General features: G+C 39.7%; 1 protein-coding gene and 1 long non-coding RNA gene across 2 annotated transcripts in view; one reads left to right on the top strand and one right to left on the bottom strand.

Annotated features, from left to right (window-relative positions):
* Positions 1–7,630: 7,630 nt before the first annotated feature.
* On the bottom strand, positions 7,631–9,107 carry LOC127438854 (uncharacterized). The gene is made up of 3 exons (XR_007896820.1): positions 9,051–9,107; positions 8,419–8,482; positions 7,631–8,344 (listed from the first exon to the last, which is right to left on the bottom strand). It is a non-coding gene; the product is annotated as an uncharacterized LOC127438854 (long non-coding RNA).
* Positions 9,108–10,822: 1,715 nt separating this feature from the next.
* The window catches only part of LOC127438809 (fibrillin-2-like), an 89,692-nt gene continuing 78,035 nt past the window's right edge, over positions 10,823–22,479 (top strand). Inside the window, exons 1-4 of the mRNA XM_051694663.1 lie at positions 10,823–10,877; positions 13,032–13,321; positions 18,961–19,043; positions 19,676–19,774. Coding sequence (XP_051550623.1) covers positions 13,161–13,321; positions 18,961–19,043; positions 19,676–19,774 — 343 coding nt within the window. The 5' untranslated portion in view covers positions 10,823–10,877; positions 13,032–13,160. The remainder of the gene's footprint in view (positions 10,878–13,031; positions 13,322–18,960; positions 19,044–19,675; positions 19,775–22,479) is intronic.

The following is a 22,479-nucleotide window of genomic DNA, read 5'->3' as shown; positions in this document are numbered from 1 at the left end:
CAGCCATGGAAGCCAGCAAACTAACTGGATCAGAGATAACAGATTCCACCCGACCTAAAAAGCCTCACCATCTGTCTAAAATCCACCATGACCAGAGGCGTAGTAAAACAAGGATAAATATTGGAGATGCCTTTGGAAGATGGAGACAGCTTAAACTCAGAAATAATTTAAAACGGATGCTGAGTTGGCTAATTTACGTGTCAACATTCTGGAAACCTGCGTGAGCTTCGAGTCTGGGGCAGGGCAGACCACTCTCCAATATTTTGAATTTGGACTGCAGTACCCTTTTCAAACACTTGTTGTCAATCTTACATATAGCACCTTTAAAGCAATAGAAGATATTCACAAGGAAGTGTGAAGTAGACATCATTGTTGGGCAACTTGGTGACACAACTATCATTCAATACAAGGTGCAAACTCGTAATTGTTCTGATTCCAAATGCTGAAAAATTTGACCAAAGCTTCACCGCAAAGAGTTAACATCTGCATACCTAAGAGAGGAAATTGGCGAGGATTAGGTCCACAGCAGGACATACTGCATCGTAAATGTCACCGTCTGCAGTAAACTACAGTCAAAACATGTCAGAGTTCTTCTGTTACCCTACTGAAAACCAAAAATGGACCTCCAAATCCTTATCTGAAACCTGATATCTGCTTTTGCACACACCCATGACGCTTTTTGCCCCAGCTTTGGCGACTGCACAACAAGGGTATGTCTAAATTCCACAGCAGGACACTTGCTGACAAAACTGCTTCACAAATGGATCCAGTTGCTGAAGTTTCCAGACAAAAATTTTAAAAATGTTTAAAAATTATCATTGGAACAAACTTACATGACAAGTTTACATTCGGGTTAAACCAAAAACATTCAGGTGTATGAAGACAAGTCACTTTTTGGTTCCCTGAAGAGCAAATAATTTTTATAGCATGGCCTTTGTCTGCTTGCGCTAGTTTAAGGATTTGCATTATCAAGATGTAGCCACCGAGATTAGCTTCCCCATTCTTCGTAATTAACTGAAATTCAAAACCTGGTAGTCCACATCTGATCTGTAAGAGGTTAATGACGGAATAAAGCAAAGGAGTCAAAGTAGTTTTTCATTTTCTTAATTATTGGTGTTTATTCCGTCAAGTTGAATGATTCTGTGGTTTATGAATGGTGTGGGGTGAGAATGGATATGTTCTCGTTGGGGTGGAGGTTAGTTTGAAGACGAGATGGTCTGTGCAAAACTGCTCAGGCTGTGAATTTCTAATCAGGGCCGGATATTCTGTGACCTCATGGCCTGTAGTATGTGGGTGTATTTAAAAGAGTGAGTTAGTGGTTTGGCAGACAGCGTTTTCGAGACCATTTCGACTTAAGACTGGCTTCAAGGTGCGTTACGTCTGATGATCTGGAACAAATTCAAATTAGCTTCATGGAATATTTAAAGGCATACTTTACCCTGAAATGAATTTTTCATCATATACTCACCGTCATGTCGTTCTTAAGTTGTTTGACATTTTTTGAGGCTGTCAAGCTGCACAAAACACAAAAAGCACCACAAAAGTAGTCCATACGTCTCAGCGCTATCTTGCAAGTCTTAACAATAGCTTTGTGTGAGAAGCGAACTGAAATTCAAATAGTTATTTGCTTATTTTATCATGTTGAAGTCAATGATGACTGGTCACAAGACCAGATGAGAACCAATTAAATTTATGTCATGATGTCATACCTGGCACAACCTGTCAACAATAACAAAACATTGTTTACGCAGATGCTTCTTGCTATACAAGCTCAGTTCCATGAGTCACTGCATTCCAATATGTGTCTAAGTGTAATTCAAAAAGCAAGTACATTTAAACTATATCGCCCCCTTGAGTATTGAGGTTTGTTACCACCACAGTAATGCAGGAACTTATTTCGCATTTGCATCCGCATGTGCAAATTTGCATTCAATAAGTTTAAACGTACAGAGTGGAAAAGAGCGCATCACTCAAAAAGTAGAACAAAGACGGAAATGCGTTCATGATTTTCATTTTCTTTAAATAGATTCAGATTCACCTTAAGGTTTTGTTATGACTGCATGCAGTAAATTCCTGCCGTTTCTTAGATTCTCATAAGGCAGAATGTTTTATGTGCGTTAGAGAGTGAGAGACATGCTACATCTGAAATTCATTACTACAGGGTGCAGTTCACAAGCAGACATTTCTAGCAGCTCTATTGGAATTCCACCTCATTGCCAGTTCTTCCTAAACCTAACATTTCTGTATTTTTGTAGTCACAAGGGCCTTGGAGTTCATCAAGTTGTCTTCCAGGAACTTTCAACATGTCCGAGTGATTCTGAAACTCTGCAAACCCTGATATATATATATATATATATATATATATATATATATATATATATATATATATATATATATATATATATATATATATATAAAACAGCCATATATATATAAAACAGCCTTGTTTTTTTACTTTCTATTACCTGGTATCTCAGCCTGGTCAGGCTAGACAGTTTGCTGGTTTTAGAGGGGTTTATGAACTTGTCAGCTGTTCAATCATAGAGACCAGCTAATCAACATATTGGCCAGAAAGGGAGGCCAGCTACACCAGCTAAAGGCCAACTTGGCCAGACTAAGATGGTTTTTCCTGGTCTCCTAGCCTGGCCAGGCTAGACTGTTTGTTGGTTTTAGAGAGGTTTTGGGCACTTGCCAGCTGTTCAGTCTAGGAGACCAGCTGAGCACCAGCTTGGCCAGGCTGAGAGACCAGCTAAACCATCTGAAGACCAATTTGGCCAGCCTAAGATGGTTTTACCTGGTCTCCCAGCCTGGTCAGGCTAGTTAGTTTGCTGGTTAAAGAGGGTGTTTGGGCACTTGTCAGCTGTTCAATTTAGGAGACCAGTAAGCTGACCATCTAAACCAGCTGAGCACAAGTTTTGCCAGAATGGGAAATAAGCTACACCAGCTGAAGACCAACTTGGCCATCTTAAGATGTTTTTTCCTGGTCTCGTAGCCTGGCCAGGCTAGTCTTTTTGCTGGTTTTAAAGAGGTTTTGGGCACTTGTCAGCAGTTCAGTCTAGAAGACCACCTGGCCAACCATCTAAACCAGCTGAGCACCAGTTTGGCCAAGATAGGGGACCAGCTGAAGACATACATTTACATTTACATTTATTCATTTGGCAGATGCTTTTATCCAAAGCGACTTACAAAAGAGGAAAACATAAGCGAATCATCTTAAGGAGACCGTGCTACGAAAAGTGCCGTATTACAAAGTTTCACGAGCATCAGAATAGTATTCAAAACAGAATAAGTGCAACAGGATTTTTTTTTTTTTTTTAATGACTGGTTAAGTGCACATGGAAAAGTCGATTTTAGTTGTTTTTTGAAGACAGAGAGTGAGTCAGCTTCACAGATGGAGTTGGGAAGGTCGTTCCACCAACGTGCTATGATGAAGCCGAATGTCCGGGAGAATATTTTGGTGCCTCTTTGTGTTGGTACAACAAGGCGACGTTCCTTAGCTGACCACAGGCTTCTAGTGGGTGCGTAGCTCTGCATAAATGATTTTAGGTATGCTGGAGCAGACCCAGTGACTGTTCTGTATGCCAGCATCAGAGCCTTGAATTTGATATGTGCATCAACCGGCAGCCAGTGGAGAGAGACAAGAAGTGGTGTAACGTGCTCTCTTTGGTTGATTAAAGACCAGACGTGCTGCTGCATTCTGGATCATTTGCAGGAGTCTAATTGCACATGCAGGGAGGCCTGCAATGAGAGCATTACAGTAGTCCAGTCTAGTTATGACAAGTGACTGGACAAGCAGTTGTGTGGCATGTTCAGAGAGGAAGGGTCTTATTTTCCTGATATTGTAGAGTGTAAATCTACAGACCAACGTGGTTAGCCTAAAATGGTTTTACATGGTCTCCCAGCCTGACCAGGCTAGTCAGTTTGCTGATGTTAGAGGGGGTTTGAGCACCTGTCAGCTGTTCAGTCTAGAAGACCACCTGGCCAACCATCTAAACCAGCTGAGCACCAGTTTGACCAGGATGCAAGACCAGCTACACCAGCTGAAGACAAACTTGGCCAGCCTAAGCTGGTTTTGAGTGGTTTCCCAGCCATGTTAGTCTTTTTGCTGGTTATAGAGTGATTTAAGCACTTGTCAGCTGTTCAGTTTGGGAGACCAGCAAGACCAGGAGAAGACCAGCTTGACCAGCCTAAGATGGTTTTACCTATTCTCTCAGCCTGACCAGGCAAGTCAATTTGCTGGTGTTAGAGGGGTTTGAGCACCTGTCAGCTGTTTAGTCTAAGATCACCTGGCCAACCACCTAAACCAGCCTAGCACCAGTTTGTCCAGAAAGGGAGACCAGCTACACCAGCTGAAGACCAACTTGGCCAGCCTAAGCTGGCTTTGAGTGGTCTCCCAGCCAGGCTAGTCTGTTTGCTGGTTTAAGAGGGGTTTTAAGCACTTGTCAACTGTTCAGATTGGGAGACCAGAAAGACCAGCAGAAGACCAACTTGACCAGCCTAAGATGGTTTTACCTGGTTTCCCAGGCTGATGTTTCATTGTTTTAGAGCGGCTTTGGGCACTTTTTTAGCAATCCATTCGGGGGGGACCACCTTAAGACCACTTTGGCCAGGCCAGAAGACCAACTAGACCTGCTTCAACCAGCTAAAACCAGCATAACAGCATGGGCTAGTTCAAGAATTTTTTTTTTCAGCAGGGAAAACTTGCTTTAATCTCATACCAAATTCCCTCAAGCTTTATATCTGTATCTGTTTGTCACTCCCCCCTTCTTGGTGTTCTTAGAAGCAATTAAGCAAACCTCACTTCCTGACAAAGTAAGAGCCAGATATCACAGGTCATGTTGTAAGCACGTGAGAGTGTTTGACATTGAAAAATAAAAACAACCCAACCAGTCCTCCAATTTATTTTTGGGATGACAGTCTTGTAGGTTGAAAACAGCTTGCGTTTGCCTCCTTTGAAGTCATACATACTTCCGCCACTACATTGCCGGATGTCTACAGCTGCCTCAGAGGAAGGTGAGGTTAGCGTTACAGACTTCGAATTATTAAAAAAAAGTACAAGGTGTTTCAGTTTTGACTTAAGGGCTCTTGAGATAAAAGCACCTGAAATAAGAGTGATGTAAGAGCCACTTCCCAAAATAATGTTGAGTGTTCTGCTCCTCTGATGTTTAGGTAAATGAATGAACGAAAATTCAAGAAAATAAAACAGCCCAATAAAGGGTTTTATAGGAGAGTAAATAGTGGACTCCTTCGAATGATGACCACAAAGTTCCTCTTTCCTCACCACAAGGGCATCTAACAACCTTCTCAATGATGAGCCTGACATGACCATTGTTTTAAGTTTGTTAAAGGAAGAGTACACTCCAAAAAGAACATTTTGTCATCATTTACTCACCCTCATTTCATTACAAATCCGAATGACTTTTTTTCTTCTGTGGAACAGACAATGATGTTGACGTTGGTCTTTTTCTTGCACACATTTTGCAGAAGACCATGAAGGATGTTCTCCTCTGAGTGTAAGATGTTTTTCGGCTTACATTTTTACTAATATATACTCAAGTTGTTTATTCCTCAATCCTAATGCCAGACCACAGAGTTGAAAGCTGGGAGTCACGTTCCTATCTGACCCCTGCGGTCACCACCGCAAACCCAGATCTGAAATTAGTCCAGGCCTCAGTGATTCAATGCTTGCTTAACAACATAACCAACTCTCCCTCCAAACAGGAGAGTATATTCATTCACTAGTTTTTCATTGCTATTTTTGTGTTCCACTGACAAAAGAAAGAAACATGTTTGGAACAACAGGTTTTTTTATTTAACCTTTAGACTTTTCTTGACTACCTTAGACATGCGAGCCAAATAAAAACTCTTTTTAAACACAAGAACCCAAACATATGTGCACGCTTATAGCTTCCACCGAACTAATGTACATAACATTCAATCAAATTCTTCTCTAAAATAAATGACAGGGGTCTCTTACCTTGGCACTCAGTTGCAATGCTCTGAAACACACTGATAACGGATTTCAGTTGAGATGTCTTTACCGGTTCATCATTAACCTATAGAAGTTTCTAGTTTCAAGGAATGTCACAAACCTTCTGCCATTCAATTAGGATCAAGAAAGTATCTGATATCCTCCAATTATCTCTATTTGCTCTTATTTAATCTCATTGCTGTCTTGGAGAAACAAACAAGATATAGAAGATCTCATTTGTGATTTTTCTTTCCTAGGGGTAGTGATTAGTGAAACATCCATTGGTTTGTGTTCAAATCAAAACATGGCCTTGAGCTACCTTGAAGATGAGGAATCTGGATCTGGTCAAATTAGCAGTGCCATTCACAGAACTAATGTGGGAGCAGAACCATATAAGAAACAACTGGATTTTCATCTGTTTTATGTGGAGTTTGTCATTTCTCATCTATAAAGCAGCTCTGGGAGGGCCTCCAGACGTAGTTTAACACCATGTCTGGAATCCTGTTTGTAATTACTTATTTTCTGGGATGTACGTTTGCAATCTAATGACCTGGCAGATTTCAAATTGGCAAATTACTTTAGAGTATCTTGCTATCAAATACTGAGAAATAATAAGGAAACAATTTGTTTTTTACTCAAAGTTAATAAGAATATTGCTTAAGCCGGCACCACACTAGCCGATTTTTCCAGTGATTTCCAGGTGTGAGCTTAATTTACATAATCGCAGACCAGTAGGTGAGAGACAGAGCCCGCATTAGCGTCTGCCAGCGAGGTCGTTAATTACTTGACCGTCAGGACTCCCTGCTGAGTTTATGGCTTCAAAAACTGAAAAAGCACATCCAAGTGAACAATTATCTTCTTTTACTGAAGAACTGACTTATTTTGTCGAGCTCCACGTGACAGGGAACCAGAGAGAGATAGTTGCGGTTAGTCTGTATGTTTGTCACCTCTCCACCATTTTGTATCGTCAAGTGTCTCATACCTCTAACTGAAGAGAGCAAGATCTCAGTAAAACAGTCCGTATGTGTGACACCCTCAGCCAAATTCGTGTTGATTGGAGCTAGTGTGGCGCCAGCTTTACTCATGTAAATCTTGTTTGCAAAATGATAGGTTGTTGTGGGTGGTTGTTACGCGGTTACTATGATGTTCTGATAAGATGTTTTCTTTTTACATGTTGCTGTGTGATTGCTAGGGTATTCTGCATGGTTTCTATGCCGTTGCTATGTGGTGGCAAAAGGCTAGGGTATACTTCATTTTTCCAGGTGGTGTTAAGTCTCATGGATAGTTGAGCGCTGTTGCTTTTCAAAGTATACTCTTTGACCAAGACTTCATATGGTGTGTTCGATGCATGCACACTGTGACTAATTTGTGATGCTCTTTAGTAAAATCAACAACAGGTGCAGACATTGCGCAAAGGTTTTTCGATTTCCTCAATGATAACAATTGGTCATTTTGCACATTATCGTCAACTAAAATATGTTATTTTCTTTGCCTAAAATTATATGGCATTTTAGTCTGAGTAAAATTGACTAAAAGTAAATATTGACACATTTTAAAGGACTGTTTCCTCAAAATGCAAAAATGATTATAATAAAAATTATTTAGTTGCACAAGGAAAACCAAAGTATACTTTAGCCTTAAGGTGTGCTAAGTGGTGGTAGTGGTTTTTGTTGCCATGTGGTTTCTATGGAGTTCTGGGTTGTTGCTAGGTGGTTATTTACAAGCTCTAGACAAACGAGCCCAAATCTCTGGTGTTCTGGTCTCTAGACATGGCTCAGATCCCTCAATATAAGTCTATGTTTTATCATCCACTAGGCGAAAATCAAGTCTGATTGCATGTTAATCATAAAGAGCTGCATGATTTGAGGAATCATTTACAGTATGTACGGTGTGGAATTAGTTACATGCTAAGGTTAAATACTTTTAGGAGTTTGTTCAAATCTCACTACAAGTACATGTATTATCAATAGTGACAGTGATGCTTGCCTTAGCAAACACCATGAATATTCAGGAAAAGTATTATATTAATCCAAAGAAAACAGTGTTTTATGATCAGTTTTAGTTTATAATACTCAAAGTAAACAAAACCCCTTGTTCTAATGAGATAAGAGGTAAAAGCAAAAGACTGTTTGACGCACGTTGCATCCTCTTTGGTCACAAACATACAGTACTGTTAAACAAATTCTGTCAGATATTGAGGGGGAGTCAGGCATTTTTTCCTGGGCTCAGCAGACAATGTGGTTCTGTTTAGGGTGAGCAGAGTCAGTCTTGGGCGGACACACTGCCAAAAACAATTGCTCCCATACTGTTCTATTGCATACACTCCAAGGACGAAGGGGATCGGAAAACACACAGCAAATCATTTCTATGACCCTGCAACACAAAGAGTCTACAGCCGGTTTGAGATTCCACAACAGTATTTCATATGATGTGGATGTTGTACTCACGAGATATGCTCGAACAGTTATGCGCTGATTTCTTCAATTTGTTTTTCCAACATTGGGCACTCCCCTGGGAAAGGAAAATCACAAATGAAATCTTGTTAATTTCTCAACTGTCTTTTCTACACAGCAATAAGTTTAGACAGAGAGCAACTGGGGATTTCCCCTGATTCTCAGATTAAAGAGACACTTGTAATCTCAAATCTATTTCCTCAGGAGTTTCAGAAGAGATCTCAACAGTGTCTCAAACAACACTTGAATTTGCCAAAGATACCAAGATTACTTATCCAATTCTTTCATGACCAAATAACTGAGCAATGCTTACCATATTAATGTTAGATCTACACTTTTACAATATTTGCTAATTGTAATTTTTACAATAGGAATATTAGGAGACACATCTGAGACAAAGTTGATACTTCAGTGAAAATATCTAACTCCATTAAGTCTCCTGAGCTATGAAAGAGCAATCATATTTCCCTCTGGATCATATTTTAACTGTTGAACTATAACAATAGAGAGCAAAACTTTGGCAAAACTCACCATATCTTGATAGTTTTTCACAACTGAGGGAGCGCAATTCATCAATGCTTGCTCAGACAACAAAGACTAAATGTTTTTTAAACCTGCTGACTCACTTTGGCAGTTTCCAAAGTGTTGTCACCCAGAGTAGGGCTGTGCTCAGCTGTTTGGCCACCCAGGTAGCCTGTCGGTCCAAACAAACAATTCAAATAAAGCATTCTGGGGTAAACCACAGGTTAGAAGTGATGCTAGGTAGCAATAAAAATGCAAAGTGAAAACACAATTCCGTGTTCTTTCACCTGCATTTGATTTAACACCACTGAACCATTCAATACAACAAAAACACAATAAAAATCACACAAATTCTAAATATGCTAAATTATTTATTTTTTTAATGTATCAATATCTTGTGTGTGACTTAAAGGAATAGTTAAAAAAAATTTTTTTTAAAAATGTCATTTAAGCCCAAAGTCTACTTAGGCTTTGACGCGAATGCTAAAAATCTGCATATAGTCGAACACTCAGTACATTTTATTTGACTGTGCGTGCATATACTGTACAGGTGGTTGGCGCATGCGCGCTACAACTGCTATGAGATACTCTAATATTTCTCTCCAGAAGTTTAGACCCATAAAGATGTCTTTATATTCCTTCAATCTCAAGTTAAACGCAGGTATCTTCTGACGTGTTCTTGCCGTGCACATCCACTGTTGTTGTTTCTACGTTTGTCTCGTGTTTAGCAGCAGTTACACATTTTTCTAGTGCTACCTTGTGGACTCGCTATTACTGCAAATAATTCAGGCGCATACTGCGCGTTCAGAGTACACAAGGTTAAAAAAATCAGGCCGCATGCGGTTAGAGCTTGATTACTTGAAATCTGCGTCCCGCATTCTGTACGCACACGCCTAGCGTTCACGACTAACCTAAGTATAATTTGGGCTTTACTCACCCAACGGTTGTCGTGTCATGTGAACGATTATGATGTGGCAGTTTGGATATGCAGGGCTGAGAATGAGATTTAAGAGCTGCTGCGAAAGATTTGAAGTGAACAAGGACTTAAATTTTTTTTCTTTTCTCCCCAATTTGGAATGCCCAATTCCCAATGCGCTCTAAGTCCTCGTGGTGGCCTAGTGACTCGCCTCAATCTCAGTTGCCTCCGTGTCTGAGACCATGCATTTTATCACGTGGCTTGTTGAGTGTGTTACCGCGGAGACATAGCACGTGTGGAGGCTTCATGCTATTCTCCGCGGCATCCACGTACAACTCACCACGCGCCCCACCGAGAGCGAACCACGAGGTGGTTACCCCATGTGACTCTACCCACCCTAGCAACTGGGCCAATTTGGTTGCTTAGGAGACCTGGCTGGAGTCACTCAGCATGCCCTGGATTCTAACTCCAGGTGTTGTAGTCAGCGTCAATACTCGCTGAGCTACCCAGGCCCCTAAATTTTGTTCTTTCATTTTAAACTCGAAATTATACAAATACATTTTTAATAAACATACATAAATCCATATATATATATAATTGTTCTTTAATATTCATTATTATTTCTGTAAAATAAATGCTGGCACATGGTTGTATTGCCTTATCATGGTCATACTACCTTTCTCAACCATGACCAAATCAATTAATCATGAACAATAAAACTGTTTCCACATTAGGAATAAAAAAAAGGGAAAACGTCAAAGTTTTCCTTTTCCTTTCAGTGACTCTTTAAATTCCAGTAAATGATGGCTCATTCTTGCACTGCAGCAGGGTTTTGAGGGATGGTGAATGGGTTCAAACTCCCTCCTTTCTTCAACAAAAGTACCTCCCCTCGACCTATCAGGATATTTAACTTACTTTTCTCTTTTTCTCACAAGGGCTTCAGTGCAGTTTTCCATTCAGGAGAATATATCCCGTGACAATAACGGACTCCTCCAGCAATTCCGACACATCTGAGGTATTTCTGCTCCAATAACCTTATTATTTCGGCATGATTTACTTGCATTCATTTTTAACAAAGCGCTCGCAGTTTGCACGGCCGAAATATATTTCAATTTATTAAAAGATCAAATTTAAGGGCAATTAAGAAGTTGGCTATATTGTAACATTTCATTTGAAGGAGAAAAAAAAAAAAAAAAAAAAAGTCAGTAGCGAAGTCAACCGGCTTTTTCCCCCCTTACAATCTGTTGACCGGCAAACGCGAATAAAACATAAATACAACTAAATAGTCTGGTACAGTATTAAGTCTGAAAACAATTTTAAGTTTAAAGACATTAAAAAAAATAAAAAAATTAAAAAAAATTAAAGTTTAAAGACTTTTACAGTTGTTAAACGCATTTAAGTACTATAAACGCGTAAATTACCCCCGGGATGTTGGAACAAGTGAACGAAGTTAACTGCGAAATCTGTCGTGAAGCGAAACCCTTTGGCGTCTAAACGCGTTTACCTCACCAAACTTTTTCTCCACACCACTATTTATTTCTTCTCCTCACAAAAAAAAAAAACGCTCACATGCTCTGATTTTTTACGTCATAATTAAAGGATGTCACCATATGCCTGACGTCATAAATAACGGAAAAGCGGGCGCAGGAATTCGCGGGAATACAGTCGAACGATGTCACTCATGAATGTATTTTTTTTTTTTTTTTTTTTTTTTTTCTTTTGTTCGCGCAGCGGTTAGACCCGCCCCCTTGAAAACTCAGACTTTCCCTCCCTGACTTTACCAGTTCTGTCATCATGGATGGTCGGTAATTTAAAAAACTCATTTTAACTTTATCTTCTAATTAAACCAACTTTTTAACTAGGCAACCCCCCTTTTATGTAATACAATAATTACACTTATTAAAAAAAAAAAAAAAAAAAAAAATTACTGTGTGTTCAAGTCAATTTACTGTAGACTTTAAAATTGTTTATTTTTTTTTTTATCAGTATAGTGGGGCCGAAAAGTCTTAAACCACATTGATTTTTTTTCCCATTGAAACTTAGAAGTAAACAACTAGTTTTAGGATTTTAAAAATGTTAAAACATTTCCTGATATTTTATGTGTGTTTACACCTACAACACATATTATTATTATTATTATTGGCTGAATTTGCTCATCTGCAATACGTCTATAAGATGTTTCCCCTCGGATGTCCGTAAGACATTCAGCAAATGTCTTTGAGACATTTGTAAATGTGATCTATTTAAGATGTTTATCAGATGTTAATTAGAATGTGACGATGTCCAGTTGAAGTGCTCTTAAACAGACATCTCGGAGACGTATGTGTGCTATCTGGGTTGCAAACATTTCAGTACACACACACACACACACACATATATATATAGAGAGAGAGAGAGAGAGAGAGAGTGAGAGAGAGAGAGAAGATATATATACATGTACAATGAAGAAGACCTAACAATCTGCACTATTTCTAACACATAAATCAAATGTATATACTGTATCAATATAATAAAACTTTGTTAAATTAGAAAATTAATATGAGTTTTCACTAGTGGTCTCAGACTTTTGGACCATACTGTGCATCAAATAGGTTACATATCCAACAGCCATACAAAATCTGGGATGATCTTGTAATGCATTATGCCCACTTTGCAAAGGTATATCTGCCGTTAATCCTTAAATATATCACGGTGAAAAGAAAACAATTAAATTTTACAGCACTGCTGTTGCTACCCCCCTGAATTTGAAACCAGTTTCTGCCATGGTTCTTAATCTTCTGGGACCCATTATTTAGTCTAAAATCTTATTTTTAATGAGCCAGTTGAGGACAGAACCAGGAGTCCAGTCTTGGCAAAGAGCGAATGCACGCTAATGCAGTCTAAGTGGGCCTGTAAACGGGTGCGGGCTGGCATTTAAAAAGTCAAACGGTTTGCCTGGAATAATACTACAGTTTATAAAGAACTCCATCATTGACTGCAGGCGATTTAATGGCTAAATTTATGTGGTAATGCATTTGTTCTTACATTAAAGGAATAGTTCACCCCAAAATGAAAATTCCATAGCTTCACAAATAGATTAAGTTGTAAAATGAATGGAAATAAGCTACCAAAATCGATGAAAACACAAGGCACAAAGTAAGCATTTTGTCTTCTGGTAACTCAATTACAGCCTTCAGTCTGGAGTGCTCTTGAATCACTCGCTTGAAGATTGCATCTGAAGAGCTCATTGGAAGGGAACTGTTTTATTACGGGTGAGGCACGTTTAACGGGGGCTTCAGGAGTCACGCAGCAGGGCCCAATGGGAGCATGGAAGCTGGCCAAGGTGGTGCTTTGGTGGGCCGCAGTCTATTCGGTGCAGACACAAGGCGATGGAGACATCCAGGCCAGCCGATTCACTGGAAAACCTGAGGGGGAGGTCCAACAGAGGGTCCGTCGGCGAGGCCAGGAGTCCCTCAGGGGGTAAGACTTTTTTTTTTTTAGCTGCGTCCTGCCCCTATTTTCTGTCAGTTCCATCCTTGAAGTGAAAATGCTAATGGTTTAACCATAAGAGGCACAACGAGGGTTTAACAACATTTTTATTGCCCGAAGTACAGTATGTTTTATTCTGAGGACTGGGATATTTTGCCTTCAACGCTTGAACTGGTGTCTAGACGACACAATTCAAATCCAAAATCAGTGTACTCAGTGCATCAATTTGCTGATGTAGAAATCTGCGGTTACTACCTCTTGCTCTGTTTGGGTTGGAGCCAAACTGCTGTCCAGGTTGAATGCATGATTGTTCCCTAAAAAAGCAACATATGTGGTGGTGCCAGCTGAGAAATTGTCAAATGTGTCTGAATCGGCTGTGAAGGAATTTTAAGTGCTGAAATGCCTCAGTGTGTTGGTAATGACAACAAGAGTGTTTCAAGAGCTTGGTCACTGTCAATTTTACTTGTGTTTATATCTCAGAAGAATACATGGTGATTTTTGATCCAAAGTTTTTATTTTTTGGCTTAACTATCCTTTGAAATATATTAAAAGAGGACACATAAGGATTGCATGATGGATAGGCTATTTTTCCAAGCCCTCCAGTGCCTTTCAAACTTGGGGTGGGCATTTGTGTTCACAAAGCCAGAGCTTTGTAATTTTCTCATTTTTCAGAAAACAATGGCTGTTTTGTGCTTTGCTGTCCTCATTCATTTGAATCAGTTATTCTAATCATCCTCTCATCTGTACTTGCTTATAACTCCCCCTGCAAAATGCAACAGGAAATGAGGTATTCTGATTACTCAGGGCCTCCAACAAGGGACGTTTGTTTGCAATCCGCAGGTGAGAAAGAGCATTTCAATACATGGAACCATATTTAATCAAGATACATCAACACAAAATCCAAAGGGTTTTTGTTTTTCAATAAGGTCTGAATCAAATCAAGACAGGTCAAACAAACACTTTGAGTCAGTTGCATTGGCACTGTGGTTAGCGGTCCAGTTGATAGTGGACTTCAGAAACAATAGGGCTATTCTGTACATGTTCACCAGTGCCAGAAGTGGAACCAATTGGACTCGACCGGAATTCCACACAGAGGTGAGCTAATTAGACATTTTGGCCCATTTTCCAGCTAAAGTGAGAGTATGTGACCCGCCGTGTTGCTTTGAAACTTTTAAGGGTCCATGCAAAACATGGACTGACCCAAAGGTGTCCTAGACTTTCAATACTTACACAGTTTCCAGATTATTTCCATCCAACAATTCACTTTTCAAGGCAAGATGCTAATCTTAAAGGTGCACTGTGGAGGATTACTTGTTTGATTTTCCATTATAAATACCAAAATACCATTATTGAGCCAGTACATTAAAAATCTTCTTCAAGTCTTCAAAACCGCATTCTTGCTGTACCCCGAGTCACTATGGTAAGCCTACAATAATGATTTTACATTTAGAGCAGTTGGGTTCAATTTGGCAGGAAATTTCAGGCTTCTGTCATTCAGCTTTGCATGTTTACGTCATGTCAGTAAACAAAGAAAAGAAGGTCCAGCACAGAAATGCTACTGACTTGCGTAGGCAACATATTTTTCTGAAACATACGTCTTTGTAGGACTTTCTTCTTACTATCAGTATGTTTACATGTGCAGTTATAATCAAACTACAGTGGGTTTTTGCATATTCAGGCTGAAATCTCAGTATATGCAAACTATGACTTGGCCAGTTGTGGTCAGATTAATGTGTATATATGCTGGAAGAAACTGAGCTAGAATCTCATGATCTAATTCATGTAAAGTCTCGGGCTGCTGTCAAAAGTCCACATTTGATCTACCGCTGACCAATCAAGCTGAATTATTCTGGGTCAGCCGGTTTAAGAGAGCTGCAGTAGGTGATTTGGAGCTTACTGGCTTTCCTCACTAAGCATAATTTGGCTGTCACGTTGTAGGAGTCTGATGGCTTTGCAGTTGGGGCCCCTGAAATAAAGGCAAAGTCTGGGAGACTGCTGTAAAAGCAATGGTCTTGGGGTGAGAATATGATTCTGTGGTCCTTGTTTATCGATGTCAAGCAGATTTTGACGAGTTTCACAGAGTATAGTGCCAGCTAAATGCTCAGGGTAGCTGTTTTAATAAGTTTAGCTAGCTGGCTTGGCCAGGATTCTCAAAGCAGAGAACCGTTTTCATTTGCTCAACATGTCTCCAAGGCAATGTCACTTCCACTCGACTCCAAAGATGGACTCCAGCTCGTCCAGAACGCTTGATGTTTTTTCCCCAGAGAGAGTGAGCTCTTTGTCTTGGAACTGTATTCTTTGAACAGCTGAAAGCAAATGCCAGTCAAAAGGAAAACAATTTTTATTGGATACCGAAGGGCCTGACTAGAAGCCAACAAGCATTTTTAAGTTCAAAACAAGAAAAACATATTTAGCAAAATTTATGTGGCATCTAGATATGGGGCCAAATTTAATATCTCATGTGAGAGGGACCCCACAAAATAGAAAAACATACTGCAATGATTCAATCCATAATTGAAAAGGAAGACACAGATGTGATAAGTGTATCCTTATGTGTGCAAAATAGCATGCCCATAAATTCTTATCAACATATCAAATGGACTCATTGTGTCATGTTGTTCTGAACAAGAAAAAACAAAATTCCTAATTACTTTCTGTTACTCATCATTGTTCCCATCAGTCGCTATAGAACTGTAATTGTCAAGTGAAACAATCTTTGCGAGAACACAACATTCCCACAGGGACTCGTGCAATAGCGTGAAATCATATGGAGGGTCTTTCTTTGTCATTGCATCGAAAATTTGTATGGTCTAGACAGCAGTGTGATTTGAGTTCATTAGGGTCAGCTACTTGAAACAGGCCAAGCTGGACATGGAAATGCCTTCAGACCAAAGTATACTTAATTTTCCTGTGTTCCAGCACTTCTTGGGAACAGTCAGGTGCTCCTGCCTTTAAAAGTATACTCTTTTTTTTTAACTGCAAGCGATTTTGTGCTACCCTTTAGGACAGTCAATTCCAGATACATGTGCAGACCTCTAAAATGTCTCTTGAAACAATCTTGGCAAGAACACCACATTCGACTTGCAAGAACGTTCAAGAATGATCCCCATCTCCTCTTTGTCATTGCATTTAAAGTTGGTATTGTCTAGATGGCAATGTGATTTGAGTTCAGTAGGGTCAACTGATTGAAACAGGCCAAGTTGGAAATGGAAAAATTTGAGATCTAGGATCTTTATAAACTTAAAATGAGCGTGCATTGAGCTTACTGGCTCTCAACTAGAGCAATCCTGGGGGCTGTAAACAAATGCCTCTGAACTAACCTTTACCCCTCTTTAGGACTGTTAGCCTTGGTCTAGATAGCTCCCAAGCCTTCACAGGGGCTCCTCTTCAGTTTTTATGACCTCACCACAAACTGGCCACAGGCCGTCAAAGCACGTCCTAATTTCCTGACCTTTTAGCTTACTGGAATTCAGTTTGCAAGGGGTCTTTAGTGGACCTCCCCCATTAATTGTAAAGTTGACTTGGTTTATCCTAAGATCTTTGGCAGAGGATGCTGGCCTTTGCCTGAGGCCTGTTAGCTCTTGTACATGTAAGCAAATTTGACGTAGTATAGTGACGTGAATTAGTCCATCCATTTAGAAGGTGTCACATGGTCTTCCCAGGTGTTTGCCTTGTAGCAGATCTCTCTCTTTTTTCTTTGAGGTGCTGGTTTGCATTTAGGATGCTGGGTTCCTATGTTTTTTATGGAGTAGTGGTAAACTAAACTTAAAGGGATAGACCACACATAATTTTAATTTTCTGGGTGAAAAAATTGATTTGTTTGTAGAAGAGTCCAGTAGGATCCATCGTGGCGTCTTCAACTCGTTCTCTAGGAGTTCAAGATTGTTCAGGCTGCTCAAGTCTCTTCTTAAGAAAGAAGACTCTCTCTTTTCATTTTCTGGCCTTATTTTCGCTGCTGCTTTTGTTTTCAACAGCCCACTCCCCCAACCCCCCAAACTTTTCACTTCCACTTGTTTTCTTTACCTCCCACCAATTCTTGCCCTTTTTCCAGCATTTTCTGTTTCCATTCTCCAACATCTAGCCATTTATCTGCCTCCACTCTCTCTTGCCTTCCAGTTACCTTTACTCTTAGCAGTTGTGTTGTCTGGTATTACCGTTTGAAATCCATCAAACAATTTAAACTACAGCTGGTTGTCCCCAGGTGACTGACATTTGTAAACATCTTGACTTGTAGAGGAAAGGAATTTATGCATGTGTGTAGAAAGACAGATGTACCTTGTGTTTTTTTTAAAGCTCCATTTATGGCAAGCTTAACTTGTTGATGATTTAAATAAAAGTGTCTGTGCTGCGAGAGTTCAGGTTTGACGGATATCATCAGGGCTTGTTAGAAAGAACCAGCGAAAGATTACATTTGGCCTCTTAGGGTACGTTTACATGACAACGATGTACTAAAAACGGAAAAGTTTTTCCTTTGCGTTTTTGAAAAGTTTCGTGTACAGAAGACAACGTTGTCAAAACGATCCCCGTTCACACGGATCCATGAAAACGACTAAAAAGGCTGTATTATGCATACCAGGCCAGTAGTTGGCAATGTCACTTTGTAAAGAAACACTACGCGCCTGCGCACATAAGCATTCTTCCACAGAGCAGTGAATACAAACAATGAAGATGGCGAACGCTGGTCGAAGTAGTGATGCAGTAAATCTACACTTTGCTGGAGAAGCGTCAGTAAACTCAATCTTGAGCAGCACAAACACAGTCCTGTAGTCCGCCATTGTAGTTTTGAATGTCTCGTGCATTGTTTTGAAGTCCTCGCACGCATGCCTATAGGCTGAACATTTAATACGCGTGCGCATGACGTCATCGTTTTCACAAATTCGTGTTTTTGTGTGTTTACACGGAGACGATAACGGCATTGTTTTCAAAAATGTGCACTTTGAAACCCGTTTTCAAAAGTTTGCGTTTTCAGGCCCCAAAATGCCATAGTCGTGTAAACGAACAGCCAAACACATAAAAAGTTTTCCGTTTTTAGTTGAAATCGTTGGCGTGTAAACGGCCCCTTAGCTGTCATTGACCAGTGAGAACCCGTCACAGTCTGCGAATCCATCATGGATGCTTGTTTGAATAGTTCAGCTGTCATCCTGGATCAAGACATATACACTAAACAGTGGCCCTCAAAACATGCTACAGGGCTTGCTTGTGAGAAACAGTACTCAAGAGAAGAATGTTAAAAGTTGTGCTTAGCCCTATAATTAATATCACAAATATCAAGACTAAGACAATCTCATTCCTCTGGAGTAACTCTCACAGTTGGCAAGAAAGTCAAATCGGAGCCAAAAAACAGCTCATGGATAAGTACATTTAGGAATGTAAGAGTGGCTTTGGTAAATATTTCTGTTTCAGGAAGTTTAGTTATAGTCCTTCTCAAAACAAACGCACTCTTTTCTCAGTTGTTTCCTGGAGCAACGTATAAAGTCCGTTGGGGCCATTGTATGTATTGCGCCGTATTTCTTCTCAAAGGTCACAAGGTCTTTGAGACTGTAGAAATTTCATTCTGCTGTATGTGTCTGAGAAAACTTTGTTATTAATATTTGGCTTTTAGATGAATTTTTTTTTTCTCTCCATTTCAGGCCCAATGTATGTGGCTCACGCTTCCATTCCTATTGTTGTCCAGGATGGAAAACACTCCCCGGAGGAAACCAGTGTATAGTTCGTGAGTATCTCCAGTATCATGTGATGCAGGAAGCTTTTGTTTTTAAAGTTGGGGGCTGAGGATGTTAATTAGCAAATGCTTACTTATCCAAAGTAACTTACTATACAATTACAACAGAGTTAGGGTTTACCCTGTGGTTAAAGGGATAGCTCACAAATTGAAATATGAATTGCCCCTTCTGGGGTTTGACCCCTATGATCTTTAGGTTACCACCACAGACCTTTAACCACAACCCCCACAAGAGTTGACAGCTTAGTACAGGAAGATGGAGGAAATGCCCACCAACAGATCTGAGAAACAGGCTATGTTCAGAATGGAATTGTGTACTGCATTGCATAGTATGTACTGCATACTGCACATTTAATAAAAGTTATATGAGAAACAGTATGCTGCATGTAACAAAATTTTTTCAAACTGCAGGTATGCTACAGTACATTTTTGTCACGTGACCTACTACATCACATTGCATCAAAGTATTAAAACGTTTGCAAGACTTACGCTGCTAAATTAAGGTGGAATTGCATCTTCACAGTCTATGAAAGGGGTCCAGAAAAGTGCAAATAACTTATTAAAAGATATGTGTGTGTAATGTCTTTGTCGAAAACTTCTCATGAATATTTTTCTCGCTCCAGCAATCTGTAGGAACTCGTGTGGAGATGGCTTTTGCTCCAGGCCCAACATGTGTACCTGCTCCAGTGGTCATCTTGCCCCCAGCTGTGGGGCAGCCACAGGTGAGTTCATTAATTTCAGTCTCTTTGCATCCCACAATTATTGCAAATTTTCTGCCAATGTACCAATATAAGCAGGGATCCCTATGGCCTGACTGACATGTTGTAACCATTGATATTGGATTGACTTTGATGGGCTTTCAGATAGAGGTAGACCGATATATATCGGTTTTACCGATTAATTGGTGCCGATTGGTCATTGATCAACTATTGGTCATTGGCAAAAATCTATGCTGATAGTTGCTGATAGATTTTTAATAATTTCTTAATTTCAAATTAAGAGTCCCACCACCTTCGTTATCGGCAACTTTCAACCTCTACTTTCATAGTACATGGTTATCTCATTGCATAGAGTAGAAAGAAGACTAGAAATGAAGGGGAACAGATGGGGTAAATATGCAAAAAAGGAGTGAGCTACACTGTCTTGTTTACCAGTAAGAATATTTAAACTTCCTTAAAACAAGATGTATTTTTTTTATTCACTCACAAAATGTTGTTTGAAAAAGAAAACAAAAAAAACATTTCAAAATATGTTCCCTGAAAACAAGTCTTAAAACATAATACATTTACTTGAGAAGCAACATTTTCAATAATGTTAATGTTATTTTTACTAGAAATCAAGACAAAAATATTGATTGAAAAAATTATTGTTTGCAGTGAAAAGGAACAGAAAATTATGAAATCAGATTCTCAGAACATTTTGGAGCATGTGTGTTAGCCACTAGGCTACAGATCCAACAGTAAATGTGTTTTTGTTTTTACTTTTCTCTACATTCAAGGATTTAATCATAGATTTGAACATTCTTTTGACATGTTCAATGATTTATTAGGTTTAAAGTTCTCTCAGTTGAGAGGTGAAACTGAGCAGATATACTGCCGTCACGGAATACCGTGAAATTTCTCTGACAACATATAGTGTTTCGTTCTTTGAATCATTAGCCGATGTCAAGCTATGAGTGTTTTCTGTTGAGATGTGCTAAATTTGAAACCATCTGCCCACCGACGAAACCTTCCAAAGTGTTGTTTTCTATGACAGACTTCGAGAAGGTTTTGATTGATTTTGTTTAGATTGCAGAAAAGTAATGGCTGTAGGTAATTCCTGGATGAGGTTGTTTAACATTAGTGTAAGTTTCTGTTACTACATGCGCTCTGTGCCAGCCCCGTCTAGCCGTTTCTCACCGAATTCCCGGAATATGCGGTCATACACAAATAAACCCAAAGGTACCTAACCATAGGGTTTGGTCTCAAAAGATGTAAAACCAGAGTCAATTTATTCGCCAATGAGAAATTGACCATCTAATTCTGCCGCCAGTTTTGGAGTCATCAGAGTGTTTGAAAGTGAACGGCAAACATACACTTGTTTTGGCGGCTGCATGGGATTTGGGAGATCTGTAATTCTGTCATTACGCCCACTTGACCGCGTACCGTCTGCAGTGGTGGGGAGCGGCCGCTTTTATGAGTCAGCTATGAATCTGCAATTACTTCATAAATAACAAGCAGCCACAGATTTTAACCATTGGCATCCAAAATTTTGCAGCTGTACTAGAGATAACGCTAAGCCCTTGTTCTACCCGCTCAGTAGTGTTTAACTATAATACATCTTTATTTATATAAATCGAATCCCTGGATTTATATGAACGGTTGTGAAACAGCTTTTATTTTGGCTTTCAGTCTGAATCTATTTGCTTTAAAGCCATCACTATGCTAGTATTCTTCAAAAGTTGACAAAATGAACTTTTAGCTTATACAGTATACACATTTAAAATGAGCAGTCTTTTTCATTTTCATTTTTTTTTTTTTAAAGAGACCACCCCTTCAGTATGTCCCGCCCAAACTTCCTGTTCCAATAGGAAATACATCAACACAGGAAACAAAACCATCAGGCAATCCCTGCTGAAATAACCAGCATAAACCAGCCTAAGGTGGTTTGCTAATCTTAGCAGGTTTAAGATAGTTTACTATAGTTCGTCTCCCAGTCTGGCAAAGCTGGTGTTTAGTTACCCAAAACTCCTCTAAAATGATCAAAACAGACCAGTCTAACTAACCTGGCCAGGCTGAAGACCAGCTAACCACCTAGACGGCATAAAAACAAATTGGTGCTCTTGCGCGGAACGCCAAAAACACAAGATGTGGTGCAATGGTCAGATACATTCGTCTGGGGCATGTTTACATTGGGGGAAAAAACAGTGCACATAAAAACACGTTCGGTGTGAACGGCCCTATTTAATCCCAAAGTATACTTCGGTTTTGACGCGAACACTTAAACGCTAGCTTTTAAAAGTATTCTTCATTCAATTGTGCGCGCATACATAGGCAGTTGGCGCATTCGTGCTACGACTGCTATGAGATACGGAACTATTTCTCATCAGGAGTTTAGACCCATAAAGATGTCTATATAGTCTTTCAAACTCGAGTTATTCAAATGCAGGTATCTTCTGATCTCCTCCCACACGTGTTCTTGACATGCACATCCACTGTTGTTTCCACCTTCATCTCCTGTTTAGCAGTGATTGCTTCTAGCTCTTCTTCGTGACAACAACGGCTCTATTCTGAGTGTCGCCACCTTGTGGACCCACTAATTAGTGCAAATAATTCCAGGCGCATGTCCATACTGTGCTTTCAGAGTACGCACGGTTAGAAAAATCGGGACACACGTGTTTAGTGCTCGAACACTCTGCTGAGGACGGAATTTGCATCACACGTCCTGT

The sequence above is a fragment of the Myxocyprinus asiaticus genome, chromosome 50 (assembly GCF_019703515.2).
Source record: "Myxocyprinus asiaticus isolate MX2 ecotype Aquarium Trade chromosome 50, UBuf_Myxa_2, whole genome shotgun sequence".
Taxonomy (NCBI): Eukaryota; Metazoa; Chordata; class Actinopteri; order Cypriniformes; family Catostomidae; genus Myxocyprinus; species Myxocyprinus asiaticus.
This window is presented reverse-complemented; position numbering and strand designations above follow the sequence as displayed.